This window comes from Papio anubis, chromosome 5, assembly GCF_008728515.1.
Source record: "Papio anubis isolate 15944 chromosome 5, Panubis1.0, whole genome shotgun sequence".
NCBI lineage: Eukaryota > Metazoa > Chordata > Mammalia > Primates > Cercopithecidae > Papio > Papio anubis.
In genome coordinates, this window is record NC_044980.1 from 114,863,202 (window position 1) to 114,882,051 (window position 18,850).

The following is an 18,850-nucleotide window of genomic DNA, read 5'->3' on the forward strand; positions in this document are numbered from 1 at the left end:
TCTTTTGTAATTTATTTTTGTGGGGAGTTGGGGGATTAGGGTAGACAACATAATAAATAAGTTAATTGTATAGCATGTTAGTAGATTATATACTGTGGAAGAAATAGAGCAGAGTGGGAAGGATTAGGAATGATGATGTGAAGTAGATACTTGGTTATGTAAGTCTGGAGTTCAGAGAAATTATCTTGGCTACAGATGGAGATTTTGGGGAGATGTTCACATATATATGATATTTAAAATAATGAAACTGGATGAAATCGCTGAGGTATTATTAGATAATAGTAAAAGGAAGAGTACCAAGGACAGAGTCCTGGTCCATTCTTAAAGTTAGAGAGAACAGAAAGAACTAGCAAAGGAGACAAAGAAAAATTAACCAAGAATATGGGTCTGACGTAAGTCAAATGAAGATAGAGTATCAAGAAGAAAGGAAGAATTAACAAAAATTGATAGGCCAAGAAGGGGACAGTGCTGCTGATATGTTGAGTAAGAGGAGTACTGAGACTTATTCATTAGATTTAGCGGCGTGGAGATCATCACGGGCTTAAAATAATGGGATTGATGTAACTGGGATAAAAGCCAATGAAGTGAGTTGGAGAGAAAATAAAGAGCATTTGGAGATGGCAAGTGTTGACAAGTGTTATAATTAGGGTGATCATATAACCAGATTTCCCTGGGATTGTCTTGGTGTTCATTCACCATATGGCCCAGCATGTTTATTAATGGTGCCTTATTTTATTCTCAAATGGGCTGTAGTCTGAACAACAAATATATGATCAATATTTTTGTTGTGATTCATTGCTGTCAGTATGCTTTTTGACACCCAAATTTAGCCAGTGGTAGCCCTTTTAAGCCAGCCTACATAACTTGTTTGAGACCCTAATTTGAACTCCTTTTGTCCTTTTCCGGCATAAGAAATTATCACAGGGTTTATACTTTTTCTGCCTCATATCTGTAATCAGCCATTTCTCTAAGAAGTCCTGCTTCATTGTTAGTGGTATTTAAAAACCAAAACCGAAAACATGGATAGTTTTTGATTGGAAGGAAAGGGAGTGAGAAAGTTAGGTAGCCAGTTAGAAGGCATTCTAAAGACAAAATTTTAAAAAGCAAAAATATTACAAAGATATTGAGGTAGAAAATTTATTCAGGTGATTCTATGTAGAATTGAATGTTAAACATGGAAGTGTGTTATAAAATTAGAGCAGTTAGATCAGAAAGATACATTGAGACCAAGTCCTGAAAGGATTTAAATACCAAACTGAAAGTTTGACTTCATTCTGTATTCCGGATGGTGATGTAATGGCCCTTGGAGTTACTCATCCTGGAGTCTGGAAGAGCAATTAGGCTATTATAATCCACACAATCCATAAAGAAGTCTTGAACCTAGGAGTGGGATAATGGTAATACAATGGAGGGAACAGATACAACTGACAGTACCAGAGAGAAAGCAGAAACGGTGATAGGAGCATAACAGAAGCATAGTAAAGGGACTCCCAATATCTCATGACACTGAGCTGTCTAATCCTAGCGGCAGAAGATTGAGATGCAGTTTGTTTCCATAGAGAACAAAGGAATAGGTGTAAGAAGAAGGTAGTGATATTTTATTTGGAAAAAAAAATCTATTGGCAATATGATGATAGAGTATAACTTTATTGAAGTTTCATCTAGAACTGTATGTAAAAAGCAGAACAGTATTTAGGAAATAAAGTTTTTGTTGTCACTGAAAGATAATCATAATGAAATTCTCAACTATAGAAAAGTATGAAGATTTTGATGTCTCTCACTCTCTCACAAGTTATTTCAGATTCTTTATTTCAGAGAAATGACTCATTTTCAAATAGACCAAAAATCTAGAACTCAGACTTTTCTTGGTACCTTCTAATTTTTTGTATTGGGGATTAATCCCTTATAACCTAAATATACTATTCCAGTTTTGATCACACTTTGGAAAATACAAATGTGTTTTGTATTTTATTAAGTTAAAAGCCTGACTCTGATAAGATTCTCTTGAAATTAAAAATGTCAACATGATTTTTGCCTCCAAGTTGCTTTTTGTATTTACCCAATCTCCTTTCCCACAGCACAATACAGAATAGTTTGGTTACAAATGTTTACTTTCCCTACTTAACCAGAGGCAACACTACACTGCTTATAGGGTTATGAGTCACTATATTAGATTGTTCAAACAAAGTCCCTGGAAAGAAGAAAGACAAGGTTGTAGCCAAATAACCAAAATTGGGATTACCTAATTTTGACTTAGTTTGATATTTTATGTAAAAGCAAAAAGTGGCATCTAGCACTGTGTGGAATAAGAGAACTGGAATAATTCTGATGGATCTGGTTATTAGGGGATGATGTCTTTAATGTTGAAAACATGAATAATATTAGTTTAACATAATTAGGAAGGAATTAAAACAATTTTTAATTGATCATCACTGACAACAGAATATAGCCAAAAAGCAGAAGAGTATTTGCAGTTATATTCAATTTAGAGAAAAATCTAAATTCAAGAGAACTATATTTATCTGAAAAAAAAAAAAAAAAAAAGACATTGGAATTTGTTTGTTTGCTTGTTTGTTTGAGATGGAGTATAGCTCTGTCGCCAGCTGGGTTGCAGTGGCATGATCTCGGCTCACTGCAACCTCCGCCTCCCGGGTTCAAGCGATTATCCTGCCTCAGTCTCCTGAGTAGCTGGGATTACCGCTGCCACACCCAGCTAATTTTTGTATTTTTTTTTTTTTAGTAGAGACAGGGTTTCACCACGTTGTCCATGATGGTCTTGATCTCCTGACCTCATGATCCGCCCACCTCGGCCTCCCAAAGTGCTGGGGTTACAGGTGTGAGCCACTGCACCCTGCCTGGAATTAGTTTTAGATGAAGGAAAGCTAAGTGATGCTGTCTGGTTAATCATCTTACTTAGCATTAACAATATGCACTAGGAAGAACATGGTGTAACAGTATCATATAAGCACAAACTAGTTTCTTTCACAATTTTAACTGCTATTAACCAGGATTAAGTGTGGTGCGTGAGGGACTAGGTGATCTTTAAACGCTGAGTACATATAAAATGTCCTTGGAATAGGTATATAACTTCTGTCTAAAATGTCTATTACTGGGTCTGGAAATGGATCTTAGTTTTCCATTTGGCATGAAATCTTTCCTCAGAAAGAACAAGGTTGTATCTGGGATCTGCCTGGCTTGTTACCTAATGTAGTTTCTCAACCATTCACAATTATAAATCTGTATATTTCAGTGAGTCTTTAAGTAGTGCTTTACCTTCTCCCATTATAAGTAAAACAGAGTAATGTAGAAATGAGCAGTAAGTACTCTTCTTTGCAACACTCTAGTAGTCCTCTTGGCTGATTTTTTTTTTTTTTCCCCTAGTAGTTGCTCTCTTTCAACTTTGTTTCTCTAAAGAAAAAGCCTAGATTGGCAACTGAAAATTTTTTGGCAAATCTTGGATTTGACTTTTTGCTAATAAGAGACTTAACTGATTTTTTTTTTTCTCACTAAGAAATAGACTTAAAACGGAGCTGCCATTCAACCCAGGAATACCACTACTGGGTGTATACCCAAAAAAAGTAAGTCATTCTACCAAAGACACATGGACATCTATGTTCACAGCTGCACTACTTACAATAGCAAAGACATGGAATCAGTGCAGGTGCCCATCAGTGGTAGATTGAATAAAGAAAATGGTCCATATATACTATGGAATACTGTGCAGCCATTAAAAAAAAAAAAAAAAGGGAAATTGTGTCCTTTGCAGCAACATGAATGGAGCTGCAGGCTGTATTCTTAAGCAAATTAACAGAGGAAGAGAAAAGCAAATACTGCATGTTCTCACTTATAAGTGGGAGCTAGTTGTTGAGTACCCATTGGCTTAAATATGGGAACAATAGACACTGGGGACTACACAGTGGGGAGAAAGCTGGGTTTAAAAACTACCAATGGGGTACTGCCCTCACTCCCAGCACGAACGGGATCTGCACTCCAAACCTCAGCATCACACAATATTCCCATGTAACAAATCTGTACATGTACCCTTATATCTAAAATGAAAGTTGGGGAAAAAAGGAAATAGACATTTAAAATGTTTCTACACTGGTCCAGTTCTGTTCAACATGTGTCATTGTGCTTGAGTCTGACAGTCAAAGCGAATAAGACACCATTCTTACCCTTGAAGAACTTACACTCTAGGCTCTTCATTCCATTTTTATGTCAAGAATATGGAGAACAAAGGTTATTATAAGCATAAGTTGTTTGTTTTATGTATGTCCTCAATGCATTTTTTTTTTTTTTTTTTTTTTTTTTTTGAGACTGAGTCTGGCTCTGTCGCCCAGGCTGGAGTGCAGTGGCCGGATCTCAGCTCACTGCAAGCTCCGCCTCCCGGGTTTACGCCATTCTCCCGCCTCAGCCTCCGGAGTAGCTGGGACCACAGGCACACGCCACCTCGCCCGGCTAGTTTTTTGTATTTTTTAGTAGAGACGGGGTTTCACCGTGTTAGCCAGGATGGTCTCGATCTCCTGACCTTGTGATCCGCCCGTCTCAGCCTCCCAAAGTGCTGGGATTACAGGCTTGAGCCACCGCGCCCGGCTTTTTTTTTTTTTTTTACTACATGTCTTATTGCCCAACCATGTTCTCACTTGAAGCAGAATTGTTCTCAGCAAGCTGGTTAGAATATATGTACACTTCTGAATAGTTAGCCAGAAAGCTGTAGTGATTCTTTAGTGCCTAAGCCTCTACATACCATTTGTCTTTCAGAGTTTGCTACTTTTTTGCCAAATTAGGGCTTACTTGCTTTCCAGTGCACGTGTAGAAAACAATTTATAATGAAGAGAGTTGATGTATTGTCAGATAAGGGACCCCAACCTCAAATCCAGGGACGTTATCCATCTTCCCAGGCATTCTTTGTAAATAATTAATTACGTCAGATCTTGAAAACTCAATTCTTCATGTCTCCTCCAGTTTTAATTACTGATCTTCTAGATTCTACTGAGTTTTGCTATGACTGGCTTCCATAATCAATTTGATAAGTAATTTATATGTTCTTAAAACATAAGTATTTTGTGACCAAATTATAATGTATTATTGACACTGTTAAATTCAGTCCTACAGTGATAAAAAAAAAAAAGTTTTTTAAAATTCTCCCTTAAAAAATGGATATTCTGAGTTAAAATATATGTAAATCTAGGTTTCAGAGCAGTTAGAGAAATAATTTGCTAGTCCTCACAATTTAGTATGAACTTCCCAAGCAGACTTCACAGCAGACTCTTAGGAGGATTCAGAAAAGCTGTGTGTGAAATTTTCTCTAATCTTTTAGTAGGAACACTAATATTTAAGGTGCTATCTGTGCAATTGTAATAGTACATCAAAAGGAGCCTCACTCTGAAAGTCAGTACCTGATTTCTTCTGAATAAGAATAACTTCATAATATATCATTTATTGCAGTTTTTGTGTGTCTTTAAAAAGTCTTAGTTTCTCATTGTTTACTTAAAAGAGTACCTGACAATTCCAGTTATAGCACAGCTTTCCTGTCCATCCATATTTGCTAAACACAATTTTTACATTTTATGTGAACCATGTTTTAGGAGATAGTATTCCCTTTTAATGACACAAAGAGCTGTATTTAAAACTAAGGTAATAAACGAGTTGATCCAAAATACTGAAGTATAAATGGTATAAGACAAAAAGTTTAAGCCATCCAAATACATCTATATTTTGCTTAGTTTTAAGGTAAATATTTAATTATTATTTATGGCATATAGTGTTTGTCCAAATAATACGGTATAATGAATTATTTTATAATACAAAGATTGGTAGGAGATAGAAAATACCTTAATTTCCTAGTGCCTCTGTATCAAATTATGACAAATTTAGTGGCATAAAACAACACAAATGTATTGTCTTACAGTGCTGAAGGTTAGAAGTCCTAACGGTAACAGGACTGTATTATTTCTGTAGGCTTTCAGTGGGGCTATATTCTCTTTGTAGTCTCTAGGGGAGAAATTTTCCTGCCTTTTCAGCTTCTATAGGCCACCTGCATTCCCTGACTCATGGCGTCTTTCTCCATCTTCAAGGCAAGCAGCATAGCATCTTCTCTTCCTTCTCTCTCTTCCCCCTCCACCTCCCCCATTTCCCACACTTATGTTTTTGTTTGTTTGTTTTCTCTGCATCTCCTTCTCTTTGACCTTTCTGCTACCCTCTTGTAAGGAAGATTGTGATTACATTTGACTTACCTGGATAATCCAGGATAATAACCCCATCTTAAAAATTCTTAATTACATCAGCAAAGTCCTTTCTGCCATGTGAAATAATGTATTCATAGGCTCTGGGGATTAGGACATGGACGTCTTCCAGGAGCTATTCAGCCTAGCACACGGTGTGTAATTAATCACTACTTAGGTTCTAAAAGTAGAGGTTATTGTAATCATGCTTTGTGTTTGCGTATCATGCTACTAGAGCTACAAATGGTTTTCCCTTTCTCAATCAACTAATATGTTTTCCACTTATTAGCCCATTTTAGGGGTATTGTATTCCTAAACGACTCCCTGTAGTTTTTATTACATGGATTTTTTAATGTCTTAAGTTTAATATCTACCATGTATCTGGGGCTTTGGGTTTCTGGGGAAAAAAAAGTAAAACAGTGAATGAGCTTTTTAAAAATTTTGATACTCTGGCTCCTGCTATTGCTATGAGTAATAAACTGCCGTATGTCTCTGACCCAGGAGCCTTGTGTCTTCTACCAACATCTGTCATACAGTATGTATTTGGCTAACTTGTTAGCTTTCAAATCTTGACATTGGGTATTGCTAATAATTACTCCAACAAATTAACAGCCTTAGTGGCAAACGTATTTCTTTAAATATACCCAACCTGAGTAAATTCATATCAACTTCACTTTCTGTATGTCTTTTAAATATATTTTGTTTATTTTGAACCTTCACATCATTCTCCTTGAAATATTTCTGAAAGACCACAAAAGTTGCCAAAATTACTCGCTTGGGTTGCTCAGTGCCTCACATTTATTAAAAAACATATGTATATATTCCCTTCTGCTGAAAGGGTTATAATAACACTTAGCTCATATAAATCATGCTTCATTTTAAAACCTGTGTTTCTCATACCTAGAAGATTCTGATGGTCTTGGTTAAAGGATCATATGACATCACCACAAACCGTGAAATATAAACTCGTTTTTTGTTAGTTTTTCGTGAATGCTTTTAAACATGGTAGAGATTTTTTAAATTTATCATAGAGGCAGTAGACCAGAAAGATGATGATCTAATAAAGATACTAGTTAAGATCAGTCTTTCTACCACCTAGTTATAGGACCTTGGACAAATCACATGATTTGAGTCTTACTTTTCACTTGTTAAATGAGGAATTGACAGAGGTAATTTCGGTTACTTTTAGTTGTGTAATTTAATTCACTTACTTTCATTATTTTTATTTACCAATGCAGTTGTTTTAAGGCTAATAACCACTTTAAATGCTTTTCGTAAATTTTGGTACGTAGTATTTTCTTGTTGTTACAAATTCTGACGTATCTGTTTATATTTCCCCTTTCTCAAGACTTGTTTAGTTGAGATGGTTTTATTTATTTATTGTTTTAATTCCAGATGGAAAGGCCTTTTAAAATTTTTCCTTTGTTGATTAGTTGATTTTCTTTCATTTCTACTTTTTCATTGTGATCAGATAATGTTGCTTATAGTATTTTACTTGGGCCGGGCACGGTGGCTCAAGCCTGTAATCCCAGCACTTTGGGAGGCCGAGACGGGCGGATCACGAAGTCAGGAGATCGAGACCATCCTGGCTAACATGGTGAAACTCCGTCTCCACTAAAAAATACAAAAAACCAGCCCGGGCGACAGAGCAAGACTCCGTCTAAAAAAAAAAAAATATATATATATATATATATATATATATATATATATAGTATTTTACTTGATGGAGCTTACTGTTGCTATACTTTCTTTGACTTAATGATAATTTTTATCAATATTCCATGTGTTCTTGAGAAGAAGATACAATTGTTTTTAAGATCTTGTAATTTTATTTCCCTATTTTGTTCTTTCTTGACTGGAAGTTGTGTGTCAGAGTCTTGAGCTAATAAATAGTATTTCTATTTCCTTTATTTCATGAAGTTTCTGCTTTATGTAATAGTTGTGTTTTATTTGACGCATAGTCATAAATGTTATCTTCTGTCTTAATTTTGTTTTCTTTGCCTCAGCTTTGTCTGAAACACAGTCTCAGCACCTGCTTTCTAATTTTTCCTGTTTGCCTACTATATCTTTGAGCCTTTTTAAATACTGTGTTCTTTGTCTTTATTATATACAGTATAGAGTTAGGTTTTGCTTTGTGATTCAGTTTGACAATATTTTTCTTCTAATAGGTACATTATACTAATTCACATTCCGTTATATTCCTGATGTTTCCTTTCAACTCTGTCATATTTTATATTCTAATTACTGAATATTCTATGTTGTATTTACCGTTTATTTCTCTACTTAATGTGTCTTCTTTGTCAAAGATTTTTTAAAAATTATTTTGGTATTTAGAAGAAGTCTGTATTTTCTTTCCATGGATGACGTATTTATATCTCATATTGCCTATACTTTTCCATTTTCTCATGTATCTTTTATTTTCTACTCTGTTCATTTTGAACAGTATCCTTCAACTCCTGTTTACCCGACCTAGATGGTAGTCAGTAATCTTATTCTTTCCCCATCTCTACTTTTTCTAGTTGTAGTTTTTCTTGCTTAATCAAAACATATAAAGCCTACCTACTGTTCTTTCTCCTATACCCCCACACTTATTTTAGTCATAGCTCTACAAATAGATACAGTACTCAACATCAATTATTTTATCAAAGTTATCTTTTGCTGGCTTCTAGAAGATTCCTCCGAAGAGGCACATATATATAATATTTCCTGAATTCTTGCAGTTCAAAACTGTTTTTCTATACATTAGATATTTGAAGAGCTGCTTGACTGGGTATAAAATCCTAAGATTAGAGTTGTTTGTATGGAGTTCCTTGAAAATACTGCTTCTTACTTGCCTTGTATGTTGTTCTCAGAAAGATTTGCCCTTAAAGTCATTTTGCTGTGGCTATTTTAGTAGCATGATAATATCTTACTGTGGTGGGAGTTAATTCCTTTCTCAAAATTAAGATGTTATTTAATATTAAGTTTCTTAAGACATAGAAAGGAACTTAATAATAGTGATTAATTTAAAGATAGACACGTAACTAAAATTTGTTTTATTCTTTCGCAGGAATTGAAACCTGATATAGTAACTAAATCTGCTCTTGGTGATGATATCAACTTTGAAAAAATCTGCAAAAAGGTATATCTGCAGTGGATTATATTTGTCTTATGAAGTTTCTCATTTATATTTCTTACTTTGTTCTTGAAGAGAAAACTTACCAAGGAGCCATGCTATTAGTTTGTAATTACTTTTCCTAAATGAACCCCATTACTGCCACCAAAAAAAAATTTTTATGCTAATTTATAAATTTTGTTTTGCTGTAATATCATACCTTCGAGGTCCTTAAAGGTATGTTGAACTTAATATGACATTTCATGCATTATATAAAAATTAGTCTGTTGATCATACTACTTAGAACTAAGATTCTTTATTATTTTTCCAAGTATTTTTTATGAATATCTCATTTAATCTGTACATTTGCCCTTTGAAAGATGTTTTTTCACCCTCTTTATACAAATGAGGAAACTGGAACCCAAAAAGAATTAAATGAGGTAATTAAGAACACACCACTCTTAGGTGATATCATCATTATATTTTTCTACATCTTCCGCTCTTTGGATTTTCCACTCCTGCTTCTTCCTTAGTAATTCCCTTTTATGATTTGTACCCACGTTGTTCCACTTGAGAACAGATTTTGTATTGATTGATTTTTCTATATTGTGTTTGTTTTTACTTTCATTGATTTTTGTTCCACTCTATATTCTTTCCATCTTCTTGATTTATGTTTTTTTTTTCTGGTTTCTTAAAGTGGAAGCTTAAATTACTGGTTTTAGACCTTTTCTAATAAAAGCATTTAATACTATTCATTTATCTGTAAGCAATACTTTAGCTGCATCTCATAAATTTTCATAGGCTGTTTTGTTGTCTTAGTTTAAAATGTTTTAAATTTCCCTTGAACCCTCTTTGACTCATGGTTTAATTTGAAATGTGTTGCCTAATTTCCGAACGGGTTTTCCGGTATCTTTTTGCTATTTTTTGTTTATTTAGTTCTTTTATGATCCGTGAACATACATTTTGTGATTTCTGTTCCTTTGAATGTTGTACTTTTGTTATAGTCCAGATTATAGCATATCTTGGTAAATATTTCATGTGCACTTGAAGACAGCATATATTCTGTTGGGGTATCTGTAAATGTTAAGTCAAATTGGCTGATGGTATTCAGATTATCCATATTTTTGCTGTTTCTTTCTGCCTACTTTGTTAAGAGGTGTGTTGGAACCTCCAACTATGAATATCAGTTTCCCTATTTGATCTTTCAATCTTGTCACTCTTTGCCTTAAGCATTTTGAAACATGTATGTTAGGTATGTAAACTTTTAGGATTTATGCTCTTGGGGCACTGATCCTTTATCATTACGTAATGGCCCTCCTTAACCCCGATAATGTTTATTGTGCTAAAGTCCATCTTGTCCGAAGTTTATATCACTGCTTTAGCTTTCTTTTGGTTAGTGTTTACATTCAGTACCTTTCTCCATCATTTTACTTTTAAGCTGCATATGTCTGTGTACTTAAGGTGATTTTTTTTAAAATCAATAGCATATGTTTGGATCATGCTTTTTATCCAATCTGATAATCTCTCTTTTAAGTGGTATCTTTAGGCCATTTCTCTTCAATGTGATTATTGATGTGGTTGGATTAAAATCTACCAGTTAGCAGTTGTTTTCTATTTGCTTCATATCTTTTTGCTTTGTTTTTCTTCTTTTTTTGATCTCCTGTTAGTTAATTGAGCATCTTATCTCTTCCGTTGACCTATTTATTACATGTACATATTTTATTATTGTTTTTTAGTGTTCACTCTACAGTTTATAATATACACTTTTAATTAACCAAAATCTGCTTTCACATAATTTTATACTGCTTTATATGTAGTATAATGATCTAAGAACAGTAAATGCCAATTACTTTATGCCTTCTATTGTGCCATTGTTGTTAAACATTTTACATATGCTATAAGCATATAATAGATTTTCCTATTTTTGCTTTGAACATTTGAACCATTCAGTTTAGAAATAATTAAACATAAGAGTAAATCATTTTTTTACTTTCATTTATTCAGTTTTGATTGCTCTTTATTTCCTTGTTTAAATCCAGGTTTTCTGCTGGTGTATTTGTTTTTCCTGAAGACTCAAAATATCTTGAAGAGTAGGTCTAGTTTCTACAATTTTTTGGCAAGAAAGTTTCTGTTTGTCCTTTATTTTAAAAAATATTTTTACTAAGTGTAGAATTCTGTGTTGATAGTTCTTGTCTTTCTGCACTTTGTCATCTAGCTTCTTTAATTTTGTAAATGTCTGCCATAATTCTTATCTTTGATCCTCTGTATATAATGCCCCACCTCGTCTCACTCCAAACTGAGTATAAGATGTTCAGTCTAACTGGTTCAATGTGAATTTGCTATTTGTCCATCCTTTTTTTTTTTTTTTTTTTTTTTTGGCTCTTTCTGGTTCTCTAACTCTCCAGATAGGAACCAGAAATTCACAAGTCTCAACATCTGAATTTTAGAAAAGAAACCAGAAATCTAAATTTTGCATTAATTTTTATGATAAATTATAAGACTACCAAATTTTGGGTTGTCTAGAGTGTAACCTTGAGCTGTCTGTTCCCAGAGGATACATTATCATTCTTTCTGCCTTCAGGGGACTTGAATAGAAAAAATTGACATACACTGACTCTGGATGTCATGTTTTTCATCAATAAAATACTTCAGTGAGATCACCATTAAAGGTCCCTCCTCCAAGCTCTTAAGTTTTTCTCTTATTTCTAAACCTCCATAAAGTTTTGCTTTTGTGAATCACTATTCTCAAAAAGTGATGGGATAATTCAAATGTAATAAATCAGAGCATACTTTATAATATACTATGATAATTATATAAAAGTTTCTAATCATAACTACTTGAGTAAAATGAATAAAAGTTTGTGTAATGTTAAGATCTCTCAAACTGTTGGAAATTTTGCTATAACAGGTTGGTATCTATATACTCATTCAGTGGATGTTTATGTGCAAATCAGCATGCTAGATGATTTAGGGCCATGATTTCAAAACTTTTATTTCTCTCAGAACCTTTTGTTAAAAATTTTACCCCACACTAAGTGTTGTATATTAAATACATGAAAACAGCTGCTGTAGGGATTGGGGCTGGCAGTTAAGAAGCCAAGTCATCCTTTGGTATCTTAAAAACATTGCTAAGGACGCTACAAGAAAAGATAAGAGATAATCTTAACCACAGAGTTTATTTCTAAAGGAGAGTTTATACTTGTAACTAACTATAAGATGTGTGTAAGAAAAAGATTTGAAAATACTCATTCTTATATTACAGATTGATTTGTCTTTAAATTTGAATTATTTATTAAATGCAACATATATTCAGTGCTATAGTTTTCACTAAAGTGTGTTAGATACAATCACATTTAATTTTTAATATTTGCAACTCTAGTGGAGGAGTTTTGATCGGGAGAGAATTACAACCCCATTGTATAAGGTAGAAACTAGAGCTCATGGAGATTAGTTTGTCCAGATCAGTACAATCAGCTAGTTAACTGAACAAGAATGTAAATCTGTGTCTTCTGAAGGTTTCATTAACATAACAAGCTTTTGATCTGGATTTCATTCTAATTCATTCTTCTGTATAATCTGATGTTTCATCATTAATTATGACAAATACTGGATTTTCCTATGTTTACTTTTCTTCAGGATTGCTGTGGAATCCATGTAATGGGCTTACTCTTTGAATTTTTAAATATAGTACAACTTCAGAAACTAAATTCTTACCAAAGACTTTTGTTTGAGGTCCTGATTAGATTTAGATTTAGCATTATGTATTGTGAAAGGATATTTAGAACAGATACTGCATAGTTTTTACTTTTCTTCCTCTCCATCATACCTAAGGAAGAATCATCAATCCACTGGCATCATTAATAGTTCATGGCAGTAATTATTAATAGTACTCATAGAGATGTAAGAAATTGTTGAATATTAGAATCTCAAAGTGTTGAGAATATTTTTCAGGGAAAATCCAAAGATTGAAAAGTTATTTGAACTGTATGATGTTAAGGTTTTTTCCCAGCCTTAAGAAAAAAAGCACTGATGCTACATTTATGTAGCATCATTTCTCTACAATTAATTGATATTAGTCATTTTAAATTTTAAGGCATTTTATGGCAAGAAAAACTGTCCTTGTCAGAAAAGCAACACAAAAGTTATGAGTGCAATTTTGCAGTATTTTTATTCCATGTAATTCATTCATAAAGAGAAGAAAGGCTTAGCATGGCAGCTCAGCCTGTAGTCCCAGTGCTTTGCTCCCAAAGGAGGCCAGAACAGGTGGATCACTTAAGCCCAGGAGTTCAGGACTAGCCTGGGCAACTTGGTGAAACCCCATCTCTACAAAAAAAAATCCAAAAAATAAGCTGGGCGTGGTGACACACAACTGTAGTCTTAACTACTCAGGAGGCTACATTGGGAGAATCACATGAGCCTGGGAGGTCGAGGCCTTAGTGAGCTGTGGTCATGCCACTGTACTCCAGCATGGGTGAAAGAGTGAGACTGTGTCTCAGAAAAAAAAAAAAAAAAGAGAGAGAGAGAGAGAAGAAAAATGTTAGCCCTAAAATGATTTTAAATTTGTGCTCAGGTCTTACTGAGACAAAATAATGACATGTTGAACAGAATAGTGCTAATTAAATAAAAATATGGCACAATATATTTGTTTTTAATTTTGTTGAGATGTCAAAATATATAATTGTTTTTTTGCCATATATGTCTTTAGCATACTGATTTCCTTTCCTTTGGATATATACTCATACCCAGTAATGGGATTGCTGAATCTTATGGTAGTTCTATTTTTTATTTTGTTTTAGAACCTCATACTGTTCCTCATAATGGTGGTATTAATTTACATTGCCATCCAACAATGTACAAGGGTTCCCTTTTCTCCACATCCTCTCCATCACTTGTTATCTTCAGGCTTTTTTGTAATAGCCATTCTTATGGGTTAGAGGTGATATCTCATTATGGTTTTAATTTGCATTTCCTTAATGATTAGTGATATTGAACATTTTTTATGTATCTATTGGCCATTTGAATGTGTCCTTTTGGGAAATGTTTATTTAGGTCCTTTGCCCATTTTTAATTGAGTTATTTACTTGCTAGTGAGTTTCTTTTTGTTTGTTTATTTTTATTTTTATGTTTTATTTGAGACAGGGTCTCGCTGTGTCACCCACACTGGAGTGCAGTGGCAGGATCTCAGCTCACTGCCACCTCCACCTCCCGAATTCAAGCGATCCTCCCACCTCAGCCTCCCAAGGTGGGAGGTGCCAGCCTAGAGGCTGGTGTTCTAGTGCTGGTGTAGCAAGTGTAGCTGGGACTACAGTCATGCGCCACCACACCCGGCTAATTTGCTAGTGAGTTTCTTGGGTTCCTTTAGTATTGTGGATATTAGACTCTTACCAGATATATAGTTTGCGTATATTTTATGTTTTCATCTAGCAGTTTTATAATTTCCAGCCTTACATTTTAGCCTTTAATCCATTTTGAGTTGAGGTTTGTGTATGGTGTGACATAGTGGTCTAATTTTTTTTTTTTTTCATGTGGATATCCAGTTGTCCTAATACTGTTTATTGAAGAGACTGTCTTTTCCTTATTGTATGTTCTTGGAAGCTTTGACGAAAATCAGTTGGCCGTAAATGCGTGGATTTATTTCTGGTGTCTCTATTCTGTTCTTTTGGTCGGTATCATTGGTGTTTCTGTGGTTATCAGTTGTAATATTTCCTCTTTCATTTCTCATTTTATTTATTTGAGTCTTCTCATTTTTTTAGTCTAGCTATATAGGTTTGTAGTTTTATATCTTCAGGAAACCATCTCTGGTTTTGTTGATCTCTCTTGTTTTTCTCATGTCTCTTTCATCTGTTTCTGCTCTAATCTTTATTATTTATTTTCTTCTGCTCACTTTGGGTTTAGTTTGTTCTTATTTTTCTAATTCTTTGAAGTATAACTTTAAGTTATTTATTTGAGATCTTTTTTGATGTAGGCATTTATTGTTATGAACTTCTCTCTTAGAACTGTTTTTGCTGTGTCCCGTAAGTTTTGGTATGTTGTGTTTGCATTTTCATTTGTCTCAAGATACTTTTTAATTTTCCCTTCAATTTCTTCTTTGACTTATTAGTTGTACAGGAACATGTTGTTTAATTTTCATGTACGAGTGAATTTTTCAAAAATTCCTTCTGTTACTGATTTTTAGTTTTATATCATTGTGGTCAGAAAAGATACCTGGTATGTTTTCTGTTTTCTTAAATGTGTTGGGCCTAATTTTGTGGCCCAGCATATCATCTGTTTGGGAGAATGTTCCTTGTGTTATTGAGAAGAAGTTTTCTGTTGCAGTTGGATGAAATGTTCTGTAGATGTCTATTAGGTCTATACAGTCTAAGGTGTACTATTAGCCTGATGTTTCCTTATTGATTTTCTGCCTCGATGACCTGTGCATTGCTGAAAGTGGAGTATTGAAATCCTCTGTTATTATTGTATTACAATCTGTCTCTCCCTTCAGCTCTGTTAATATTTGCTTTATATATTTGGGTCCTGATACAGGGTGCTTATATATTTACAACTGTTATATCTGTCTGATGAATTGACCTCTTTGTTTATGTAATGACCCTTGTCTCATCATACAGTTTTTGATTTTGTCTTTTTTAACTAAGTATAATTACTCTTACTCTTTGCATGGAATATCCTTGCTTCGTTTCTTCACTTTTAGTCTATGTGTCCTTACAGATAAAATAAGTCTCTTATAGGCAGCATATAGTTGGGTCTTATTTTTTGTTTGTTTGTTTTTTGTTTTTTAAATTCATTCAGCCACTATGTGTTATGATTGGAGAATTTAATCTTTTGACATTCAAAGTAATTATTTCTGCATATGGATTTACTACTGCCATTTTGCTAATTGTTTTCTGGCTGTTTTGTAGCTCCTTTGTTCCTTTCTTTCTCTCTTGCTGTGTTTCTCATTAAGTGATTTTCACTAGTGGCTACTTTGATCATATTTTAAAACTCTATACTTTTATTCCTCCTTCCGCTGCATTTTGGTGTTATAATTTACATGTGTATTCTTTAACAAACTATTGTAGCTAACAATATTTTAATAGTTTTGTCCTTTCATCTTTATATTAAAGATACAAGTGATTTGCACACCCCCATTTAGAGTATTAGTAGATTCTAAATTTGACTATGTACTTATTTTAGCAGTGAGTTTTATCATATATTTTAGTGTTAAAAGTAGTGTTCTTTTCTTTCAACTCAAAAAACTCCCTTTATCGTTTCTTCTTGTAAGACAGGTCTGGTGGTAATGAGCTCTCTCAGCTTTCGTCTGAGAAAGTTTTTATTTCTCTTCTTTTCTGAAAGACAACTTTGCCAAGTACAGTATTCTTCATTGGCAGTTTTGTTTGTTTGTTTGTTTTTCCATCAACACTTTGAATAAATCATCCCACTCTCTCCTGGCTTATCAGGTAGGCCTTTACTGAGAAATTTGCTGCTCGTCTTATTTGAACTCTCTTACATGTTATTTGCTTCTTTTCTCTTGCTACTTTCAAGATGTTTTCTTTGTCCTTGATTTTTGACAATTTGATTATGTGCCTGAGTGTAGTCTTCTTTGGATTGAATCTGATTGGAGACCTTTGACCTTCCTGTACCTAGATATTTATGTCTTTCCTCACATTTGAAATTTTTTCTGATGTTATTTCTTTATGTAAGCATTCTACCCCTTTGTTTTTCTCTTCCCCTTCACAAACTCCTGTAATTCAAACATTTGTTCTTTTGATGCTGTTCCATAAATCTCATAAATTTAATTCATTCATTTTCATTCTTTAATTTCTCCTCTGACTATATATTTTCACATAACCTATCTTCAGGTTCACAGATTCTTCTGTTTGATCAGTTCTGCTGTTGATGTTCTCCATTAAATTTTTATTTCAGTGTATTTTTCACCTCCAGAATTTAAATTTTTCAAATAGTAATTTTAGTCATTCTGTTAATTTTCTCATTTTGGTATTTTATTGTTTTCTTTATATTACTAATTTGTTTCTGTATATATTTTGAAGTTCTGTAAGCTTTCTGAAAATAATTATTTGAATTCTTTGTCATTCTGTTCTAGATCTTCATTTATTTGGGGTCAGCTACTAGGATATTATTCTGTTATTTTTGTAGTGTTGTATCTCTTAGGTTTTTTCTGTCTCTTGTTGCCTTATGTTGATTTTTGCATATTTACAGAAGTAGGGACTTATTCTAGTGTTTGCATACTCGCTTTGTCTGGGAGAACCCTTCTCCAGTCAGCACATCCAGAGATTTTGGGCAGGGTGTCTGGTGTGATTTGAGGGCAGGTTTGCTGCTGGAATCCTTGGGCAAGCCGGCCTGGTGACCAGGTCACCATGTGGGCTGGCCTGGCATCTGGGTTCATGTGATAGGGCCTGAAGACTGGATCAATAAGGGCTGGGCTGAAGACATAGTCTACACGGGTGGTCTTGGGGCCTCAGTCCTTGGCATTCAGCCTGAAACTGTGAATGCTGAGGTGGACCTGGACCCTGGGTCTACTGGAGTAGGCCTGGACTCTGGATCCTCTGGAGCCTGGAACCATGGGGGCTGGCTGGGTATCAAGGCCAGCATGGAGCATAGGTCCACAGGGCTAGTCTAAACTTAATGTTGCTGGTGCTGGCATGGTGCCTGGAATCACTGGGACTGGTCTGGATCCTGGGGCCATGGGGACCAGCCTGGATCCTCTGTCTGTTGGTGCCAGCCTTAGAAGCTGATGTGCAAGTGCTGGTTTAGAGTCTAGGTCGACAAAAGCTGGCCTGTATCCTACAGCCTCGGGGCAGGCCTGGGACCTGTGTAGACAGGAGTGGTCCTGCACCCTGGGTCTGTGTTGGCTGGTCCAGTGGGAGTCTTCTGGGACAGACCTGGACCCTGGGTCTGCTGGAGAATGGGGCATCAGAGGCCAACCTGGAGAGTGGGGCCTTGGGACTTAGCCTGGCACTGGGCAGGTCTGAAGCCTCTGTCTGCACGTGCCTGCCTGGTGTTTGTGTCCAAGGGTGCCAACCTGGTCATGGGGCAGGTCTGAAACCTGGGGCCACAGGGGCAGACTTAGTGCTGCATAGGTCTGTATCCTCAGTCACAGGGCCTGGCCTGGTGCTTGAGTGGGCTTGAAGCCTGGAGTTACAAGAACCACCTCGGTACTGAGGTCAGTATATATCCTGAAGCGACTGAGGCCGACCTGGACCCTGGGGTTTGTAGGATCCTGCCTGGTGCCAAGGCAGGCATGGAGGCTTTGTCTGAATGTACCAGCCTGGAGCCTGGGATCTGACAGGTCTGACAGAAGGTGACCTAAATGCTGAGACCACAAGTGCTAGCCTGATACTGGGCTGCCCTGAAACCTAGGGCTGGCCCAAAGCCTGGGACTGTGGGGATCATCCTCTGCAGAGGTCAGTTCTGAACCTGGGGCCACTGATATTGGCCTGTCTTGGGACAACCGAGAGACACAATTTGCTGTGTAGGCCTAGAGCCTGGGACTGCGGCATTCAACCTAGCACTGGGGTGAGCCTGGAGTCTCAGTCGT

The 18,850-nt window shown here is 35.3% G+C and overlaps 1 protein-coding gene across 2 annotated transcripts in view; it reads left to right on the forward strand.

Annotated features, from left to right (window-relative positions):
- The window catches only part of SRFBP1 (serum response factor binding protein 1), a 61,243-nt gene that overhangs the window by 23,672 nt on the left and 18,721 nt on the right, over nucleotides 1–18,850 (forward strand). For both annotated transcript variants that reach the window (XM_003900032.5, XM_021939620.2), the window contains exon 4: nucleotides 9,274–9,345. In XM_003900032.5, coding sequence (XP_003900081.1) covers nucleotides 9,274–9,345 — 72 coding nt within the window. The remainder of the gene's footprint in view (nucleotides 1–9,273; nucleotides 9,346–18,850) is intronic.